This window comes from Phasianus colchicus, chromosome 11 (genome assembly GCF_987193195.1).
Source record: "Phasianus colchicus chromosome 11, bPhaCol1.hap1.1, whole genome shotgun sequence".
Taxonomy (NCBI): domain Eukaryota; kingdom Metazoa; phylum Chordata; class Aves; order Galliformes; family Phasianidae; genus Phasianus; species Phasianus colchicus.
Genome location: NC_143446.1, coordinates 18493023 through 18512370, shown reverse-complemented (window position 1 = coordinate 18512370; position 19348 = coordinate 18493023). Strand labels below are relative to the sequence as shown.

Below are 19348 nucleotides of genomic sequence, written 5' to 3'. Positions count from 1 at the left end.
TTGTTCAGCACAGCCCGTGTTGGCAGATTACTATCAGTGTAGCACAATTAATCAGCTGGATGCAATAACGAGGTCATGTAGGCTAAGCAAAATGCTCAGGTGAACAAATGATTCTTCACGGGGAGAGTGGAAATATATGAACTCAGCTGTGTGTGGCAAAGAGTCATCATCTTCAGCTGGGAACATTTGCAGACCTAAGCAGGAAAGGTATGTGCCTGAAACATGGGAAACATCTGTTATTTTGTGGAACGTGGATCAGAGAACGACAAGGCTTCCTTTGATGGAGGTGGGAATAGCTGGGGTGGAGGCACGCAGCTCCTTACCTGGTATGAATGCACAGGCAGGGAGGAGTAATGGGCCACAGCTTGTTTCAGCTGGTGTAAATCATTAGGACCCCACCGAGGTCAGGGAAACGATGCTGATTTATGCTAGCAGAGGGTATGGCTTGCAAGTTTTCACTGTAGGTACTCAATTACAATAAAACCAGGAAGTGACAGGAACACTGCTTATAGGTAAGGCTGACCATCACCATCGCTCTAGTGAGCACTGAGCTGCAATGAGAGGCCAAGCACCTGCACAGGTATGGTTTGGTGCTTCCCTCAAGTGACAGATGCTGATCTGCAGAGACTGGCAGGTGTCAGTGTAACAGATAAACAGAAATTCTTCCTGCTCAAGTACTTCTGTTAGTAGGTTAATTGTTAGATTCAGCCACACCTGGAAAATGTGAATTTTCTTTATTTATCTTAAAACTCAACACTGCTGCTTGGGTAGTGAAAACATCACTCTTCTAATTTCTCCCCAGCTATTATTCATTATAACAATCAGAAAGATCAGTGCAGTGGAATGGCAATACAGGTAGGGTAACAATAAAATGACTACTGTGATGGAAAGGTGTTACAAAGGAAAGGTGCTCACCTGCCTCTGAAGACCTAGGTTCTCAATAGAAACTCCACAAGGGATGGATCTCCAACCAGACAGCCTTCCCCAGTGGCAGTCAGCCCTTAAATGGGGTCTAAGAGGTGCAGCCAGGCTGTACCCCTTCTGCTCACACAGCTGAATTGCCTTCAGCTGTGCTCCCAGGGCTGACCGGGTCCTTTTCCAGATGCTCCATCAGTGGTTCAGGCAGACTCAATAGTTACCATACACTCACACATCTGCATTTTTTTCTTAATGTAAAACTACCTTTAAAAGAGTTCAACTTACATGCCAGCATGTGTAAAAGCAGAAATAATTTTCCTAGGATTTGAGAATCACTTTTTAAACTTCTATCACAGGAATAAAAAGTAATTGCAAGTAACAACTCATTCCTTCCAGCCTCTTTGCTGTGTGTTTTAAGTTCCTCAACCTGCTCAGGGATGCGTGTAACCCTTCTTGATTGGTCTGGCATAAGAACGGGCATCTTCATCCCACTGAATAATAAACAAGGAAGCTGGGATATTTTATTATATAAAATTGTTACAGACAATTAGAAAAAGTCCAATTCATCATCTTACATAATTACTAACAATTCATTTGAATTATTGTAATTTCATGCTTTCTTGAATTTTTGATTTTTTTTTTCCCTAAGTGTTTTGTCATTACATAATCCCAACTATTACAGTTGGAATTGCTTGTTATTGAAATGTGCAATGAATGCTAAGGCATTAGATGCAAGAACACTTTATAAATCAGCTCCGCTCCTGAGGATGAATCAATAAACTTTTCCACGTTTCGGTGGGGCTCTGTCAAATTGTGATGTATTGCATCTGTTCCTATTTCTTCTGCTTCTCCTATTGGCTGTGATATATTGCAATAGGATCGGTGTTCCTGGATGTGATGTATCACAATAGAAATTCTCTTGCAGCAAAATGGGATAAAATTATGACCTCAGCAGTTTTTAAAAGAAGCTCATTGTTATGATTTGCTATAAGCATTTCTAACACCTGTGTTATGGGCTGACAATTAGTTACCTTCACTTTCCCTTGACTGTAATAAATTAGGGGGCCCATTGGTAATTCTTGGCTTGAACTCCAGGCCTGATTCAGAGGCATAAGGTCTGCTGCAGGTGCAAGTAGAAATCCTTATTGCATCCCTATCTCAACTTCTAGGCTATCCCATACTTGGACATATTTTGTTTTTGTGTTGTTGTTGTTTTCCTTTACATGCAGCGAACAAAAACACTTTAAATACAAACTGTGCTCTTTACCAAAAGACTGTGATAATCTTTATCAGATCTCTCCAGGAGAAGTTCTGCATTCAGAAGTCCCTTGTTTCTGCTCAGTCCTGTGGTACTGAATAGCTCGTTAAGAGATTAGCACAAATCTCTGTTAATTTAGTTACCAGTAGAGTGTGTTAAGGAAATCTTTCTCCACATGCTTCCCAAGGGAATGGCCACTTACTTTCTGCAACTTTCACTGTTAAGTAAACTCTCTTCTCAGCTTTTAGAACTGTAGTAAACTTGCTAAACAAATCCTCCAACAATTCCTTTGTCCTGATAATAGTGTCAATACTATTAATCATTTCCCTCTACCATCTAATCTCAATTTTTTAAATGTTGTAATTGATTTTCCATGAATTCAATTCTACAATTAAGAGCTGTGTTATCTCTAATTAAGGTGTCTGAAAGCTGCTTAGCATTTCCCATTTCCTGATTTTTAAATACTTGTGTTTTCCACTAAATACATAATGAGTTCAGTTCCTTCCTACTGAAATGTATGAAAACCTCTGCTCTGTCAGTGCTGAGGCATCGCAGGGACTGCAGGACTTGAAGGACCTGAATGTCCCCTTTCATCAGGATGGGTTAAAAATCAGCCATAATTCACATTTTTTTTCTTTTTAGTTGTTCCCCTGCGCATCCCATGAGAAGGCCACCAGCAGAGCCCTGCTGCCAAACCCAGAATGAAATGTGCAGTCACCAGGTCTTGTCCTTTTCCAATGCTGCATAATCGACCAAGGACCTTCATCAGGGCTTCTTTATTTAGTTAAATTGCTTTGGAGCTTCTAAGGGGAGCGGAGCTGTAATTTACGCATTAGGATGCACACTGGCCCCAGGTCTTCAATTCAGCTTAAATGGTATGAATAGCCAATCCAGGCACTAATTTTCAAGGTGGAGAATAATAATTTCTGCCACAGCCTGATTGTCTTTTTCAATTAAAGAGTGAAAATGCCCTTTACAAAGTAATATCAAGCTTCTCTAGAGGAAAAAATGGAAGGTCACAATTAAATTAAACGGAGAGAATGAGGGGGAAAAATCCCAACTTGGTTTTTGCTCAGGCACCAAGAATCTGGTGCGAAGAAATATGTGCCATGAAGCTGTGCTGCTGGTCTACATCTGCTTTTTGTTATTTTTTCCCCTTTTAGAGATTTAGCAGCATAAAATATTCAAGCTTTCTTTTGATCTGAACACAGGCATCGCACAGAGCAGTAAGTGTTGCTGCAGCCTTAGGGCTCTTACGCTAAACTCCAGCTACAGGCTGGAGGCACGGTGGAGGATCCGGCCCTCTCAAAGGGAGGGGGACATAAGAAATTCATTTTTTAATATTTTATTCGCAAACAGTTTACTCACTTGTCACAGCAGAGTTCATTTGTCACCTGTCATCACAGAGTCACTTCGCCGTCTGCGTGAGTTTTCTCCAGATTGGAGTGCTCTTAAAAACAGATTTCTCTCTCCAGTGTAAATCTCATGGGCCAGATTTCTCCCTGACAGAGCTGTGCTGCTTTGACTGACCCACACCGGGGGTGGCCTGGGCCCCCTGTGTCCATCCACCTCATGGCAGAGGTGCTGACTATATCCAACATTGGCTTCTTTCATCATGTGCCTTAAAACTTCTGTATTAGACAGGATCGACCTTCATCATAAAAATAACTAGTAAATTAATTACATTGCTTTTAGTCAGTCATTCCAAACAATTTAATACGTATATTCTTGTTCTCTCAAGCTTCAATCTCTAATTTATTTATTTATTTATTTATTTATTGTCAGACTGAAGAATGAGGGAGTTGATGCGGACACTATGAATGTTTCATTCAATAACTTATTGGAATTTAAGTCATATCATGTGCAATGGAAGTAGGGCAGATAAAAAGAAAATCACCCAGACTGCAAGTACAGACTGGTTTTATCCTTCAAAAATATTAAATTTTATTAATCAGAATCTAACATCTTTGGGACCCGCCACTGCTTTTTTTCCCAACCACATCTCAATCACATATATTGCTTTTCCAATACAACTTGCAGTGGGCTGATTTAGGATAACCACTTTTATAGGAACCGCAGAATAGTGAGAAATATATAACTAAAAGATAATCTTCAAATACTTATGCATTCCATATTACTACTTTATCTGAGTAGCCTTATGCCTGTAAAGCTCCTTCCAACATCTCTGTAATGGATGTCTCCATTTTAAAGATAAAAAAATTCTTGTATGAAAGGAGTGAGAGCCAGGTATAATAGAAGTTTAAGGAACTAAAAATTAGACACTGGTGCAACTCAACCTGATAGGATGAAAGAGGTTTAACAAAGTGTACTGATACAGCATAGCCTTGAATGGTGGTTAGACTCACTGAGAGAGATGAGTTTAAAAGCATTTGAGAGGAAAAAATGCATCTCGGGTCTGTGATGCTGCCTGGTCTGGTGCCATCAAATGAAAGCAGAATGTTGCTGCCATCAACTCTGGTTCAAGTGTTTAACAAGAAAGGGGAGGATGTGACTGTGTGTGATGTTGATTCCCTCGAGATGGGCTCTGGGAACACACAGGACTCGAACCTTTGGGAAACATCTGACAAAATAAAAGCCCTCTACTATGTAGACATCTCCTTATCTTCTGGTTTTAAGATTACAAGGTGTTCTTTGTGTCTTCAGGAACATCCGGATGTTTGCATAATCCTATTCTTGTAGTATCTGAGCTTTAGAACAGAAATGCTATCATTAGCCTGCCTGATCCTGTCAGCAAGCAGGGGAACGTGTCCCAGGCTCCTGCTTCATCACTGCTGAAGGGCGGCTGATGACTCTTTGAGTCTGAGTGTGCATAGAATGCTGTGAAGAATAAATACTGGAAATCTTAGCAGACAAACAGATGAACACAGCGAGGTCTGGTCTGGTTTTTGGTCTTTGTGCAAGGATGCTGCATCAGTTATAGTCAGTTCTCCGCAAGAATTTTGCTTAAAGCAACCTCTTAAGGAAACACAATGCTTGGATTCAAGGTGGCTGGAGCAGTACATCAACCCATTTTGAAGCAAAGCATGGCAGGATCCCATCATGTCTTTCCTAATTTTGTGCAGACTTGAGGAGGAGGAGGGAAAAAAAAAAAAAAAAGATAAAAGAAAGCCTGAGGTTGCTTGGTCTGCTCCATGGAGAGCATCCATTAAGGCAAAGGCCTTGGTGCAGAGCTGCTGCAGTGAATGTTGGAGAACTGGCACAAAGTGTCCATAGCAATCAGAGCTGATAAATGAAAGTTCAGTTTGTTTTTACTCCAGGCTGAGTTCTGAGAAAATATGGGATGTATTTCCAAGTAATAATCTGATGGTATACTTAGTATGATTCATTTTATTCAGAAGCTTGCTCTCCACCTGCCTGTACAAAGGGAAAAGCAAATGCTGCTGCTGTAGCTGTGTTGCACTGTTTGACTGGTTAGGAGCCCAGAAGGCAATTTTGAGCTGTAAGCCTATTTAGACAGGAGGGATGACAGTAGCATTTCCATCCTCCAGACAGGATCATTGCTACTGCAAGCTGCATTTTATTCTCACCTGCCCACAGAAAGATGCGGATTGTGTGGTGTTGCCAGGGCCATTGGGAGGGCTGGGTGAACCACTGCTCTCTCTCTGTCCACACATCTGCAAGTCAAGATGTGTTTCTGCAGTATGTGTAAGGCAGACTTTCAAGACTGAGAGGTAAGTTGTATTACTTGGCTTTTGGGGTGTCCCTAGAGAGGACAGGGGAACGCAGTACATCAGGAAGAAGTTGTTCAGTGAGCAGTTTGCCATCCCTGCCCCACTTCTCAGTGCTACGTTGAGGAGCACACAGCTCCTTCTGAATCAGAAAGAAGTTGCAGTGCTCACTGTTCAGCACGAGCTGCGAGGCAGCCCCATCAGCATGGCAGCCCTGCTTGGGCTGATGAATTAACACTCAGCTTAAGGATTGAGACAGCTTTGCTCAGGGTGGTAGTTACAACATCTTGCACACCTTCTAATCAAATACAGTTGTTACAGGGGGATTTCTGGGCACACACAATACTGAGGTACAGCCAATGCAGAATAGTGTGTGCTATTTAGACTAGAATCCATGCTTGTGCAGACTTTGCAAATTCAGACTATCTGATCTGATTTAAGTGCATTGATTTTTCCATTTTCTATTTCAAAGCATATGCTACAAGTAAAAAGGGTTATGACATTTTGAGACATGCTGTATTGCTTTGCGATGTTTGTGTAATTTGTGTGCAGTCAAAGGTAAATAACATGATGAAGTAATCAGATGAAAAGTGGGCTTTCATGCTAGCTGAGCATCTCACAGACAGTCACTCTAAAACGGCTTTGCAAATGCTTCAGACTGTCACAATCTAGCAAAGACTAAACGGACTTGATTGCTTTTAATCTTTCCCCTAAAATGGTTAAATACTACCAACAGATTATTATTTTTCTTCTCAGAATGGAAATACTCTGTCCAGGAGGAATTATTGCCTCTTCAATTTGTGATTTCAGCAAAACCGTGTCATCATTTGTCTATCTGATAAAAGGCACTTGGGATCTCCAGGTTTCTTCCAAGTGCTCCAAAACCATCACTCTCATTCATGCTGCCCTGAACATTGTCCTCACTGGCCAAGAGGAGGGAGGATGTATGTTCTTAGAAAAACACTACTTAGAAAAAGGCAAAAGCAAAACCCCTGACCGCTCCACTGAAAGCCACGACAGTATGACTGCATCCCAAAAATGTCAAGGAACAATCCTTCCTTACTCCATAGCACTGGGAAAAAAAAAATGTTTATAAGAGGTCTACTGTCCTGTGTTATTCAGGACAAAATGACTAAACCTATTCATGAATTTAAATTGTTGTCATTGTTTCTCAGAATTCATGTTTAATTAATGAGACCTGAGGTCTGAGAAAGCTGCAATCATCACAACAGCCTACCAGCAATACTAGAACAATGGGACCGAGAATCTCATTTAAGATCCCCAGCCAACCAAATGTTTTCAATAAGTACTGAGTTTTCTGGGCTTATGTCTGGAATACTTATGGATCAGGTTCACATACGATTCTTTCTCATGGGAGAGTACAGTTTTTCTAGTTTGTTCAATTGCACTTCTTACTCCTGCTATCCATCTCTTAATGTCTCTATCACAGACACATATGAGAACTAAAAGAGTTACTAACTGGCCAGGACTGTCTGTTTCACTGCAACTAGTTATGGAGATTTCCCTCAAGACCAATTGCTTGCATACAGTTACTTTTACTTAAAACTGATGAAATAATTAAAACAAATCCCCTGTGTGCCTGCAATACAATTCTGGTTGCAGCAGTATTTAAGCAGTTCTCTGTAACAGGTTTGTTTGTCTTTTTATTAAGGTGTGAAATGCAATTTAGAAGACCTACATAAATAAGAACAGATTTATGCTGTCATCAGTATACATGCAGGTACAGCTTGGTTGTCTTCGCCCTCTCTTTTACTCTGAGTTGAAGCTCCACTGGTGCCCTTGTGTTGGATTCCAGTTACAAGTGTGGAGATGGAAAAGCACAGTGCAGGTGGTGGTTGTGACTTGGGAGCACATCTGGGGGAGGCTTCAGTGCCTGCCCGGCTCTGGCTTCACAAACTGGGCTTTGACATCCATGTTTCTTATCCAGCCTGCAGATCTAAATCACCAACTTCACTGCTTGCAGGACACACATTTAGCTTTTCAAAATGTACTGCTTGGGTAGCTGGAGATGCACAGGATTTATAGGGAGCTTTCAACTTTATTTATGACAAAACAAACCTTCACCGGGAAGTACGAATAACACAGGGCTGCCATGCTATGCATCCTGCAAATGCATTTATGTGCTCCTGCTCTGCTCTCTCTCGCTGGTGCTGTCTCTCATTTTCAGCCTGTAGCTTTAATAATCTATGCCACTTCCTTCTGTACAATATTCCTCCTGCAGCTTTCATTTGACAGCTCTGTTTTTAATAGAGGATAAGCATGAAACTCTAGCTGAATCTGAAGACGTATTTCTAATCTCATACAGCATTTATTTTGCTTCTCAGAGAGCTTGCTATCTTGAAGAAAGGAAAAAGTATTTTTCACATATTGAGATGTACAATAGGTTTCCAAAGGTATCATTAATTCAAACTCCAACTCAAAGTTACCTTGTACTGAGAAGACAAATGCATAAATGCTGTTACCCAGATAATAGGCTTGATTCAATTATTTATCATGGTGACTGCTGTAACATGCCAGTCCCATTCAAGGAAGAGTCCCATTTTGTTTGGTACTGAATGGAAGTGTCATAACAACAACATGCCTGCCTGCCCAGGTTTTAAGATGTAATCTGTAGTACTGGGTGAAGCAAACATGTAAATTGGATGTCAACATGAAAATAAGAAACAGGGAAATGTTAACTGTGAAGTAACTGTTACAAGGTAATTCGTTCCACTATTATTGTTATCAGGTCATTTTAGCATTTTCTATGTACTGTGTTCTTTTTTCTCTTGTAAGACATATAAAGACTCATACTTTCAAAGTGGTATCACTGAACTGAAGCATTTTTCTGTATACTTTGGTTTGCAAATGTAAATGGCATTTTAATTTATCTGTCCTATTTCTTTGATATGGGAAAGGATGAACACTTCTGTTTCTGGCAATGGAAAAATTACATCCTTCTTGGAAATGGGATATTTTTACTGCTATGCAGCTAGAGGATCAAAGCAGGATGGGAGCTGTAGTTTTGTCTGCTGCCATGGACAAATGAGACCCCATTTTGTTGTGAACTGCTCCCTGCAGTAACTTTGGGAAGAGTCTTGGTGGGAACATGGAGCCTAAGAAAAGGAACTGCTTGATATTTAGCCCATCTGACTGTCCTGTATTGGCTTGAGACACTGAGATAGTAGGGAGTTATGTGCTTCAGAGGGAATGCTTCACCAGCATGGACTATTAAAGAAGTTGTCTTTAACAGCTGAAAATACTTAAGGCCACTGACAAAGTCCATTTTCTAGCAAAGAGTTTCTCTAGTTGCTCAGGAGCATTGATTGAATGATGTTGGAATACACTTTGCCTCAGGGTGGCTAGAAATCCACAGGCAAACCAAAGTGCTTCTAGGAGTTTGAGTCAGGGACAGATTTTTCCAAAAGAACTTTGGAAATTAGTGAGGAATGTGAGATGCTGACCAATGACCAGAGCCTTTTCATCTTCCACTTTTCCTGGATATTCCTTTTTTTTTTTTTTAAGATTTCTTTCTTTTTTTTTTTTTTTGTCCTTTGAGTCTTCATGTGAAGGTGTTCCTTCTCTTTAAGTCTTTTCCCCACTCCTTCCTGACCTCTCATGTTTCCTTGTGGGTTACAGATTCTACAGTTAATCCTGAGGCCACCCATTCTTCTTTAGAACTAAAACAGGATTTGTTCTGTCACTAAACACTTCTTATCTTCAAGCCTCAAAATCATTTCCCATATAGAGAAGTGGCTTACAAAGATGCTTCAGAAAAAGTGGAAAAAGTAATGAATCAAAATTTTGCTTTCCATCTGACCAGCTTCTGGGAATCAAAAGCTCTTTGAGAAATTCAGGGTAAAACATTATTAAACAAGACTCTAGTGATATACCATTTGATCTGCTCTACCAAAAGAGAGTCTGTGAACCATCCTGACCTCTAATGTCTCCTTTGTATAACCCCTGTGACACGAGATTTGCTATGAGTAATGGAAGAAGATTAATAATTAATACATTTTCTGGTGTCTGAAATAGCGGCACAAGGTTGGCTTTCGGCACATGTTTTATTAATGAGGTTGAAAACAATTGCTTTCTCCCAGCAACAGATAGCTCAGACTTTGATACTGAAGAAATCGGAGTGGAAGCAATATCCGTTTTTTTCAGAGGTGGGTTATTTATTTATTTATTTGTTGTTTTCTTTAGCTTTGTTTCCCCAGGGCATCAACACAACTCAGTCACCACACGTAAGCGGTGCAGAAAAGGTTGTGAAATTGTGAGGAAGTGAAATGGGGAGCAAGGCTGAAATAAGATGTAAACTGGCTCAAGACAGCATACGTGCTCTGTCCAACTGAGCTGAAATACGACACGCTGCAGAGCCTAGCAGCATCACTTTGCATGCGGTGGAAGGGGAAAGAATCCTACTCTGTTAATACAACAAAATGTCAGTGTGGCAATTAGGGGAACAGTGTTTTGTACCCTTCCTTATGGACCTCCTCATGCTCAGCCTAGCTTTCAGACACATTCCCCCCACACAACTGTTCTTACCTGCAATGCAGCACAGAAACCAGTCTTAAAAAAGTGGGAACACCTCTAAGTGAAAATAACTGCATTCATCTTTCTTTAGCTTTCAATTTTCTAAAAGTTACTCTTGTTCCTGAGGGCTAGCAGCCATCAGATGTCTGGTTTTGTTAATAACATTTACTAGAAATGATTTTTTTAAAGAATAAGCACTGCTGAACTAGGCCAAACCTTTTGAACAGAATCATCAACGATTCTTTAATTATCCAATATATTACCATTCATGCACAAAATTAATAATGCTCTAATAAATATGATCTTCCCAACTTACATGCAAATTCAAGCTTTGCCTTCCTGCTCAGAATTGTTCCAAATGAATTTGTGGCCAAACACTGGTATGTTCCAATATCCTGTTTTTTACGTGGGTTATTGATTGCCAAGCTGCCTCCAACCAACCTGTAGTGATAACTCATGGTAAGATCAATATCTGTGCCATTTTGCTTCCACCTTTGAGGGGAAAAAAATCAAATTATGCTTATAATTTACAGAGCCTATTCATATTTATCTTAAGTAGCGTGCTGTAGCACACCTGTAATGATAAAAATGTAGTTAAATATCAGAAAATTATATCATTTTTCACACAAGACTGCTGCTTATATCAATCTTGATCATGTCAATAATTCTGTCCTTTGAGAAAAAATCTTTACTGCTTTTGTGCTAGTCACCAGTGTTCATCCAAATGTCTACAAAAAGTAATTATAACTCAATTATAGAAACTAAGTTACCCATCAGACTGATATTATGGCATATTCCTTCACTGAAGCTACCATATTTTTTAGGACATAAGTGGTACCCAAATATGTTTTATGGTCTTTACAAATGATGTCATAAATTTGGTTACAGAAACGATGTGGAGATATAAGTCAGGAAGGATTACACTTCAGAGCACAGAGGAAAACAAGCAGAAGTTTTCTTGCTGCAAATTTAAGATGGATAGTTTAATGATGATTACAAAACTTGATTTGTCTCAGCGTTAAGTAGAAAATGGATGGTGTCTGCAACATTACAAATGTAAAAATGATTATCTTACAAAGAAAATAATTATCCGTTTATTAAAAAAATGTGGCTTTACCATTATTTCTGTAAGGGCTGACCTCTCTTTGCCCAAAGGAAAAATAAAGGTCCTCAGTCACTGAGGTCTGCAAGCTTTGAGCATGTTTGTGCCACGTTTTATGTTGTGAGCAGCCCTAATGCTCCATAACCAAGTATTTTTTAATCCTAATTTGATAGCATGTCTTCAGCCCGTGTCAGTGCTGTTGGCCTACAAGAGTGTGATGCTGGCCCCTCTGTAGGATGCAAAGACCACAGAAGTGTCCATAGAGGAGCAGAATTGTCTCCTAGTTACCTGTCAGAAGGATCATAGTGGAAAAAATGTGTGTTTATTTCTTTTTCTGTACAGAGATGAATTTACATACAGACAGGGAAGCATGGCAGACTTGTCTGCACAGTTAACAACTTGAAGCAAACTTGCATTATAACTATAGTGGTGGAAGATCTGACCTGGGTACACAGCACAGTGCTTTGCTCCTCGCAATCAGAGACCTTTCTCAACACAGTCAGACTGTGCAGGTGGCCACTTCATCAGATGGAAAAGCACTGCTGTGTTCCAATGGCAATCCTGATGAACTTGTGTAGAGGAAGCAAAGATCTTGACCTCTGAATTGGGCACTTGTTTTCAAAGACAAAAAAATAACTGATTAAAATGGGAAATCAGTTGTCTTCTGTTTACAAATTCTAACAAAACAAATTCTAAATGAACAAATTCCAATTAAACAATTTTTCAGGTCTGCCAATTACTGCTTCCTCTTTCATGAGTGCATTAAGAAATTTAGAAGCAGTATTGGAATATGGGTAATTCTTTCTACCAACTGCAGCTGATTTTTTACCCTTGTGTACAACTTCTTATTCCTTTGTTTGTTTGTTTGTTTGTTAATGTTTTCCCCTAGTTGGCCTGGATTATTGTTGCTTTTTTGGTTTCTTTTATTTGTGTCTGCTTTTATTTCTTTCTTTTTCTCCCCAAGAAGAGAAAAATCTCAGCCAGTGCCCCTCCGTGTGCCTCTTTTATAAAGCAGTGGGAGGATTTTGCAGCATTTCAGAATTTGCATACAATGCATGCTCTCTATGTTTTCAGTTCTCTAAGATGGGATATTCTGGTATTTAGTTTGCCATTTCTCTTTAATTTCTGAATCAATCACTGAAATAACTGCTGTCATCATTACATGGCTCCCAATTAAGCTCTATAATTGTTTTTCAAAACACATGCAAAGTTGTTGGCTTAGTTGTCGCAAATGAATTCTTCACAGTATCCCAATAATCATTCTAATCACCATGGTACAATGATTATTAAACTGTGCATATAGATCAGGGGTTCATCTCCCGGAGTGGGCTTTTTCCTAATTAATATGTTTACATCATTAAAAGAACAGAATTAATGAATTCATGTGATAGGCAACAATTTAATGGCTTTCTGCGTTCTGCAGTATGGGGTCTAAAACACAGAAAAAAAATTCTTTGAAGAATTATTTGAAGAGAATTTTAACGGGTTCATGTTAAGGCATAGGTTGCCTATGTATTTTCTTGAGATTTTTCATGCTACTATTGCAAAATACTTTCAATCAATTAAATGCATCCTGGACCAATCGTTACAGAATCTAAACTGTTTAAAATGTGCTCTATTTTGAATTCAGTAGTTTGCTGGGAATATATGACTTCTCAAATCCCAGTCTAGGTATTAAAAAACAACAGTAAAAATATGCTCTATGTGTTTTATGAATTAATAGAATTGATTGTCATGTTCTTTCTGTTTTAAAATCCCACTTTTTGAAACAGTCATAAAACATTCCCAATAAATCCCTCATTGAATTAACTGTTTCAGAAGCGTATAAATGGAGCACCACCCCATTCATCCCATCTTGATTTAAAGATCTCAAGTGATAGTCTGATTTCTCTTGTTCTCCTTTCTTAAATTGTTCTATTATCAATTTATCCTGATATTTGAATGTACCACAATGCCAACATTCTTCCGAGAATGAAATCTGCTTCAGTGAGACAAATTTGGTAACCTATGATCTTTGTTATTTTAGTTGTAAAAAAATGTTTTTTTGACATGGGATTATATTTTCTGAGCAATACAATTCTATGCAATGGAAATGAAATTCTGTGTAATGAAAATGAAATTTCAAGGTGCATCAGTTTTTGTAAAACAATCAGTGTGGGCTTGTTGAAGCCATTAAGGAATGGCTTCATTCATTGATAAGATTCTTTTTAGACAATGTGCAAATATTCAAATGTAATCTTTCATTAATCTGCTTTTCTTGTCTTTTTCTTCTGATCATTACACCTCCACGCTGTTTTGTGCACATCAACAAAAACAGATATCTAAATCAGATTTTTTATTGAGGTGGAAATACTCCTTTGATAGAGTAATCTCTATGGGGATTGTTAAGTCAGATCCCTCAAATTATTATCTTAATGCTTGGTGGAGCTCTGCTTTGAGGAAAAAATATTTACCTTAAGCTGACTGACATGGGGAGGCATAGCTCATTCTCTCCCTAGGAACAATAGAAAGATCGTTTCTGACCTGATCATTTCAAACAGAATTATTTTCGGTAAAAATAAGGGAGAGGAAAGCACATCAGAAGCTTTTGGAAATCAAGAAGGATTGTTGAGAGTAGTACTTAATAAAGGAAAATCCTTCTATGTGGGCTTAAAAGATTCTGCTTGTTTTCCTTTGTTTTACCAACTGAAGAGAGTTTCTGTAGTAAGCAGACAACAACCAAGATCCCAAAAGTATGAGAACCTTGTCTTCAAAAGGGGGACACGGAGTGGGATAGAATCAATCTGCAGACTGATTGCTCCACTTACTCTGCCCTGTGTTCTTACAGAACTTCAAAATACCTGAATTTTAGAATCAATGGTACTTCCATTCATTTCAGTGAGCTTTGGGTAAGGTTGCAAGCTTCCTATCTCTACCTTATCTCTACCCTGCTCTATTTCATCCAATCTTTGCCTGTCCTGAAGCCTTAGCAGCATCTTCCCCTAGAATCACAAAGCTTATTTGGGACTTCTGATTTATCCCCACTTCTGAGTTATTTTCCTCTATTACCACTTGATTCATTACTGAATGGATCTTATGTGCATTTCTCAACTGAGAACTAGTGAGAACAATTAAGTAACCAATGTAAAAATAAATCGACAGTACCCAATTTTAGTTTGCATAAAACAATGTAAAAATGAAATAAAAACACATATACAGCATGAAAATATACATCCATGATTCTTCTAATAATCTTCTCAGGATACTCTTATAACAAAAGTACTTATTTTTTAAGTATTCATTAAGTGTTCTATGTTCCTGAAGTTAATTTCATTCTAACAGAATGTGCCTTGCTAAGTCTCCTGAAAAGTAGTTGGATTTTCATAGTTTCCATAGAGGCCAAATATATAATATACAGTTTAAAAACCATTGGCTGAATCAGAAAATAGAGGTTGTAGAAATTTTTAGTTCTATTTCAGTGTTGAAGCAATGAGTGAAGGGACAGCATTTGGCTCAACAAGCACACCACAGGGTGGGAATTGGTTCTTCAAGATTATGGTAAGATAAAAATAAGCCCAGAGTTACCAGGAATAACTCTACAATCCCGTGCAATTTCTATAAATATCTTTTATGATATTTGCAATCACTGTAGTCTTTCTGCTATGGCTTCTTTGCTTTTATTTGACTGTTACAGTTCTGTTGTGGGGCGCTTTGACTTGGATTGAATTTGAAACTCTTTATCTTATTTCTCTTTATCTTATTTTACTGCCTCGTTCAAAGTTACACTGAAGTACTGAAATGTTGTTCTATAATTAATCGAAGCCGTCCTTGGATTTTTTATTTTCTTGTACAGCTGATTGCTCTCTGTGTAGATCTGGAGGAGGAAAACCCAAAAAACTTGCTTTCAAACTTTTGTGAAAATATTAGTTTACGTTACTCAGAACCTGAACTCAGGTACTTCTGAACCTAAGTTCAGAAAAAATGTGGCGAGTTAGAACTAATCACCTGAACACAAACAGGAAATGTCAAAATATTGCAGAAAATATGAGCTTGGCAAGCTCCAGGCACCATCTCTCCTTTTCTGCAGTGTGGAGGAAAGCTAGCTCTATTAAATGGAATGACTTAATGGAACAAAAATGTGGAAGAGCGGTGAAATGTGCATGGATAACCTGTAAGCAGGAAAAAAAAGGTAAAATTCATTTCTTAGGGTAGCTGATAAGCCTGTGATCAACTGTAATAAAACAGTCCAGTACACAAAATTATAAATGTAATTTGAAAGGTTGTATTTACCACTGATATCACACAGAGGAAGAGCTGTACCTCATAACGTACCTGACAGTAGAAACACTTTGCACAGAAGACATCATAATAGATTACAGGATGGTATTTAACAGGATATTTATCTAGATTTCCCAACATATGCACAAAAAAATTCGGATGTTCCTCTATTTTTGTTTCCTTAGTAATCTGATCTATGTTTGCTGTTATTTCCAGGAGAGGCAATCAGTGTCTCTCTTTCTGTCCTTAGGCCTGATTCAACCCTATGCCATTCTTGCATTGTGGTTTCCCAACACGTGGGATTTTGAAACGAAGTTGCAAAAGGTCATCAATATATTTCATGAGCCTTTATGAAGAATGTAATATAGTACATAAAAAATAAGATTTTCAGGAAATGCTAAGCATTTTTCTTTAAAGGAAAGGTTCTAATCAGGATATTTATTTATGCAAATAGTTCCTAAATAGCAAATCAGTTTAGGCTTAACTTTATTCCTACTGTAGTGCTCTTATATGTATGAATCAAGTCTTGCTGTAGTCCTTGCTGTTCTTTTCTATCACTCAGCAAAGGATATTATTAAAATTTCATACTGTGCTTGATTTGTCTAAAATTGTTGGAACTTCAAATATATGAGCTCAATCCTTATCTGATAAAACTGACATTAGCTCTACTGAAATCAAAGAAATGTGCTGAAGACTTCCTGTTCCTTTCAAGTCCTGGTAAAAAAAAAAACTCCCAAGTTGTTGTAGCGGCAGTAATGGTCTGATAACTTCCAATTGACCTAGATGGGTCAGGATCCCAGAGGTTGATCTGGTCTTACCAGAGCAACTGAGGCAAAGGAAAAAAATGAATTAATTAGAGGACAGACAGCAAAAGAAAATGAAGGGAAATAGGAATTTTGGATGCCTGATGAGAGGAGACATCACAGCTCACCCACCTAATGAAATCTACTGTTACTACTGACTGTGGGTGCTTGAAGTCTTTGGATACAGCGCACAAATTAATAACTTCTACATCTCACTGAGGAAGCTGCCTATATAACTGGATATGAAATGGACAGATGACATGAAACAAAGGATGATAGTGTTGAAAACTGCAAAAATGAATGTGGATGAGGATTTCTTCTCATACAAAGAGAAGTAGCATTGGGAAAACGTGATAAAGTATTTCTTTACCAGCACAATATTTGGAAACAACCTAATACATGAAGCACAAAAGCCAACTTCATAATTAGTGGTGGTACCATACAGGGAAAACTTTTTGGTGAGCAATTAAAAGCTATAGAAGGAGTAGTGGAGCAGTGCCTAAGTATTTGGTAGGACATACAATTTTCTCTCACATCCTGAATGAATTGGTTCTTGTTTTTCACTTTCCTTTTCCCAATCCATTAGTTTACTCTTCTTTTCTGAAGAAAGCACTGTCCTTTCTTTTCCATACATCCATATTTTCCTGTTATTAGACTCAGGCTTGAAAACCCTTGGTGCGTCAAGCTACATTTTAAGTGATGAGTCCATAGTTATTGAATAAACAAACATTCCTATGTACCAAGGTTATATTAAGTGAGTCTACGGAGTGTTGTAAGCTAGATATCAGAGCTGTGCCTTGCTGTTTCTCTAGATAAACACTATAAATATATACATGAAATCTCAGAATTAGGAATGGGCAAGGATGTTGCTCTTTTGCTTTCATAGCATTTATAGATGTGCAGAAAGTTTTAGCAAATACAGATGCACAGCATCTCCATTTTCCCATTTTTCACAGCTATTCTGTGGATTCAGAAGTAATTTTGTAGGTTTTAAAATACTTTGGGGACAATTTTCAGTGCTAGGCTTTATTTTCCTCTGTCAATTTTCTTAACAGTAGACTAGCAAAAATATTTTCCTTTCATTTTCTTTACCCTAGTAGCTTTTAAATTTTCACCATTTTCTTCCTCTTCCCCTCAGATGTTCTTTTGAAGTAGGCTTCAAATTATGAGATGTTGTGCCTATATAATTTTATATATATACGTTTTCTTTCTGAAATAAAAGCAACAAATGTGAACTTATTTCAATTTCAAGTGCAGATGAGCAGTCCCAAGGAAAAGCAGTAAACCCAGCCTCAAAACGTGGCTGCGGGGTCAAGATTTCCTGCTACCACCTGGCTTGCCTTGAGAATTTGCCATGCATTGAAGTCTATTTCTGATTAAAAACATGGTTAAAAGATCTACAGTGAGATTATACTTTTCCAAAGTTGACTTCACCTGTAGCTGGGGAGGGGATATCCTTTAGCTGTACAGTTCAGTAGGACTTCTGGATTCACAGAGCCCATAGAATAAGTGATATCATATGGCTCTTGGATGAAAATAGGACCATGTAGTGTTTCTTCCCCTGCAAAACAAAAACAATAATTTAAGATTAGACAACTTTAGCATGTCCTTACACATAAAAGTGTCCTTTGGTGTCTCTTCCTTTTGGTCAAAAGTTAAGATCTGCTATTATATTCAGCAGAGAGAACACCTCCAGACATTTTGCCATTAAGGAGGAAATATTTCAAGCCTGATTGATAATAAAATCACATATCCCAGGTGTAGCTGATTTATTAAGCAAGTGACAGTGAAAACCACCTTCTCTGCATGTCTTCTATGGAAATTATACAGCCATCTACTAAATCTTCTGCATCTACCTCATACATATGGCTCAGATTGAGACTGGAAGCAGAAATGGATGGTGTTCTGACTCTATGTGTTTGCAGCTTGTATCTCCCTCCTCAGCTGGTGCAGTGCTCCTTGTTTAAGGTTCTTCTGCTCTGTGAGAACACAGAGAGGGATACTGAGCACCCCTTGCAGACTGGCAGAGCTTCTGGGATGGAAGGTATGTCATACGGTGCTGGCCCTGGCTTTCCTTCTCTGGCCTCTTCCTGTTGGTGAGGCCATGAGATCATTTTCTTCTCTTTAGTCTTTCACCATTTTTGGTTGAACAGTACTTTTGTATAATATATCTGCCTTCGTTTCAGGTCTACATTTTTTTCCCTCAATTTTGGGCTCTTTTAGAAGAGCGGTAGCATAAGATAAAGTTGGATCATTCATCATGCATTTTCACTAGAACCTGTTCCTGTTGCTGACCCACAGAATCTAATTAGGGCTTGAAATCACAAAGGGACAACAGACGTGGGCTGCAGCAAGGCCTGTTTGTCTCAGCAGTTCCTGCAGAAAAACTTGCACAGAGGTGAAGTGATTTGTGAGAGAACAGAGAAATGGTCCCTAATCTTTGAGTAAAGCTTAGCAACTGGATCATCCTCTATTTATCAGATAGTTTTCACAAATTCAAGGAACCCAGAAAGTTTGTAGTAGAGTTATGCAGGTATCTTGGGAGAGACGTGAACCTAAAGATTGGTAGCTCTTCAGTTGTGTTCTGGAAGCAACGTAAATGTTGGCAGTAATCATGTCTGGTTTTATTCACCTATTTTATCTGTTTGTCACTAACAAGAGAAGGAACATACAATATATTTCCTCACAGCCTGCTTTGCCCCACCTTCTGGATTTATTGCAAGCATGGGTTGCCAACTGCAACCTCCTTGCTCTATAGCCCTGTAACCCCTAAAGGATTTTCTAAGCT

The 19348-nt window shown here is 38.6% G+C and overlaps 1 protein-coding gene across 2 annotated transcripts in view; it reads right to left on the bottom strand.

Annotated features, from left to right (window-relative positions):
* CNTN6 (contactin 6) overlaps positions 1-19348 on the bottom strand; it is a 137467-nt gene that overhangs the window by 74473 nt on the left and 43646 nt on the right. Inside the window, exons 3-4 of one of the 2 annotated variants that reach the window (XM_031605672.2) lie at positions 17995-18121; positions 10715-10839 (exon numbers count right to left, since the gene is read on the bottom strand). In XM_031605672.2, the coding sequence (XP_031461532.2) occupies positions 10715-10839; positions 17995-18121 (252 nt within the window). Of the gene's footprint in view, positions 1-10714; positions 10891-17994; positions 18122-19348 lie in introns of both variants that reach the window. The other variant, XM_090148467.1, reaches the window with a different exon arrangement.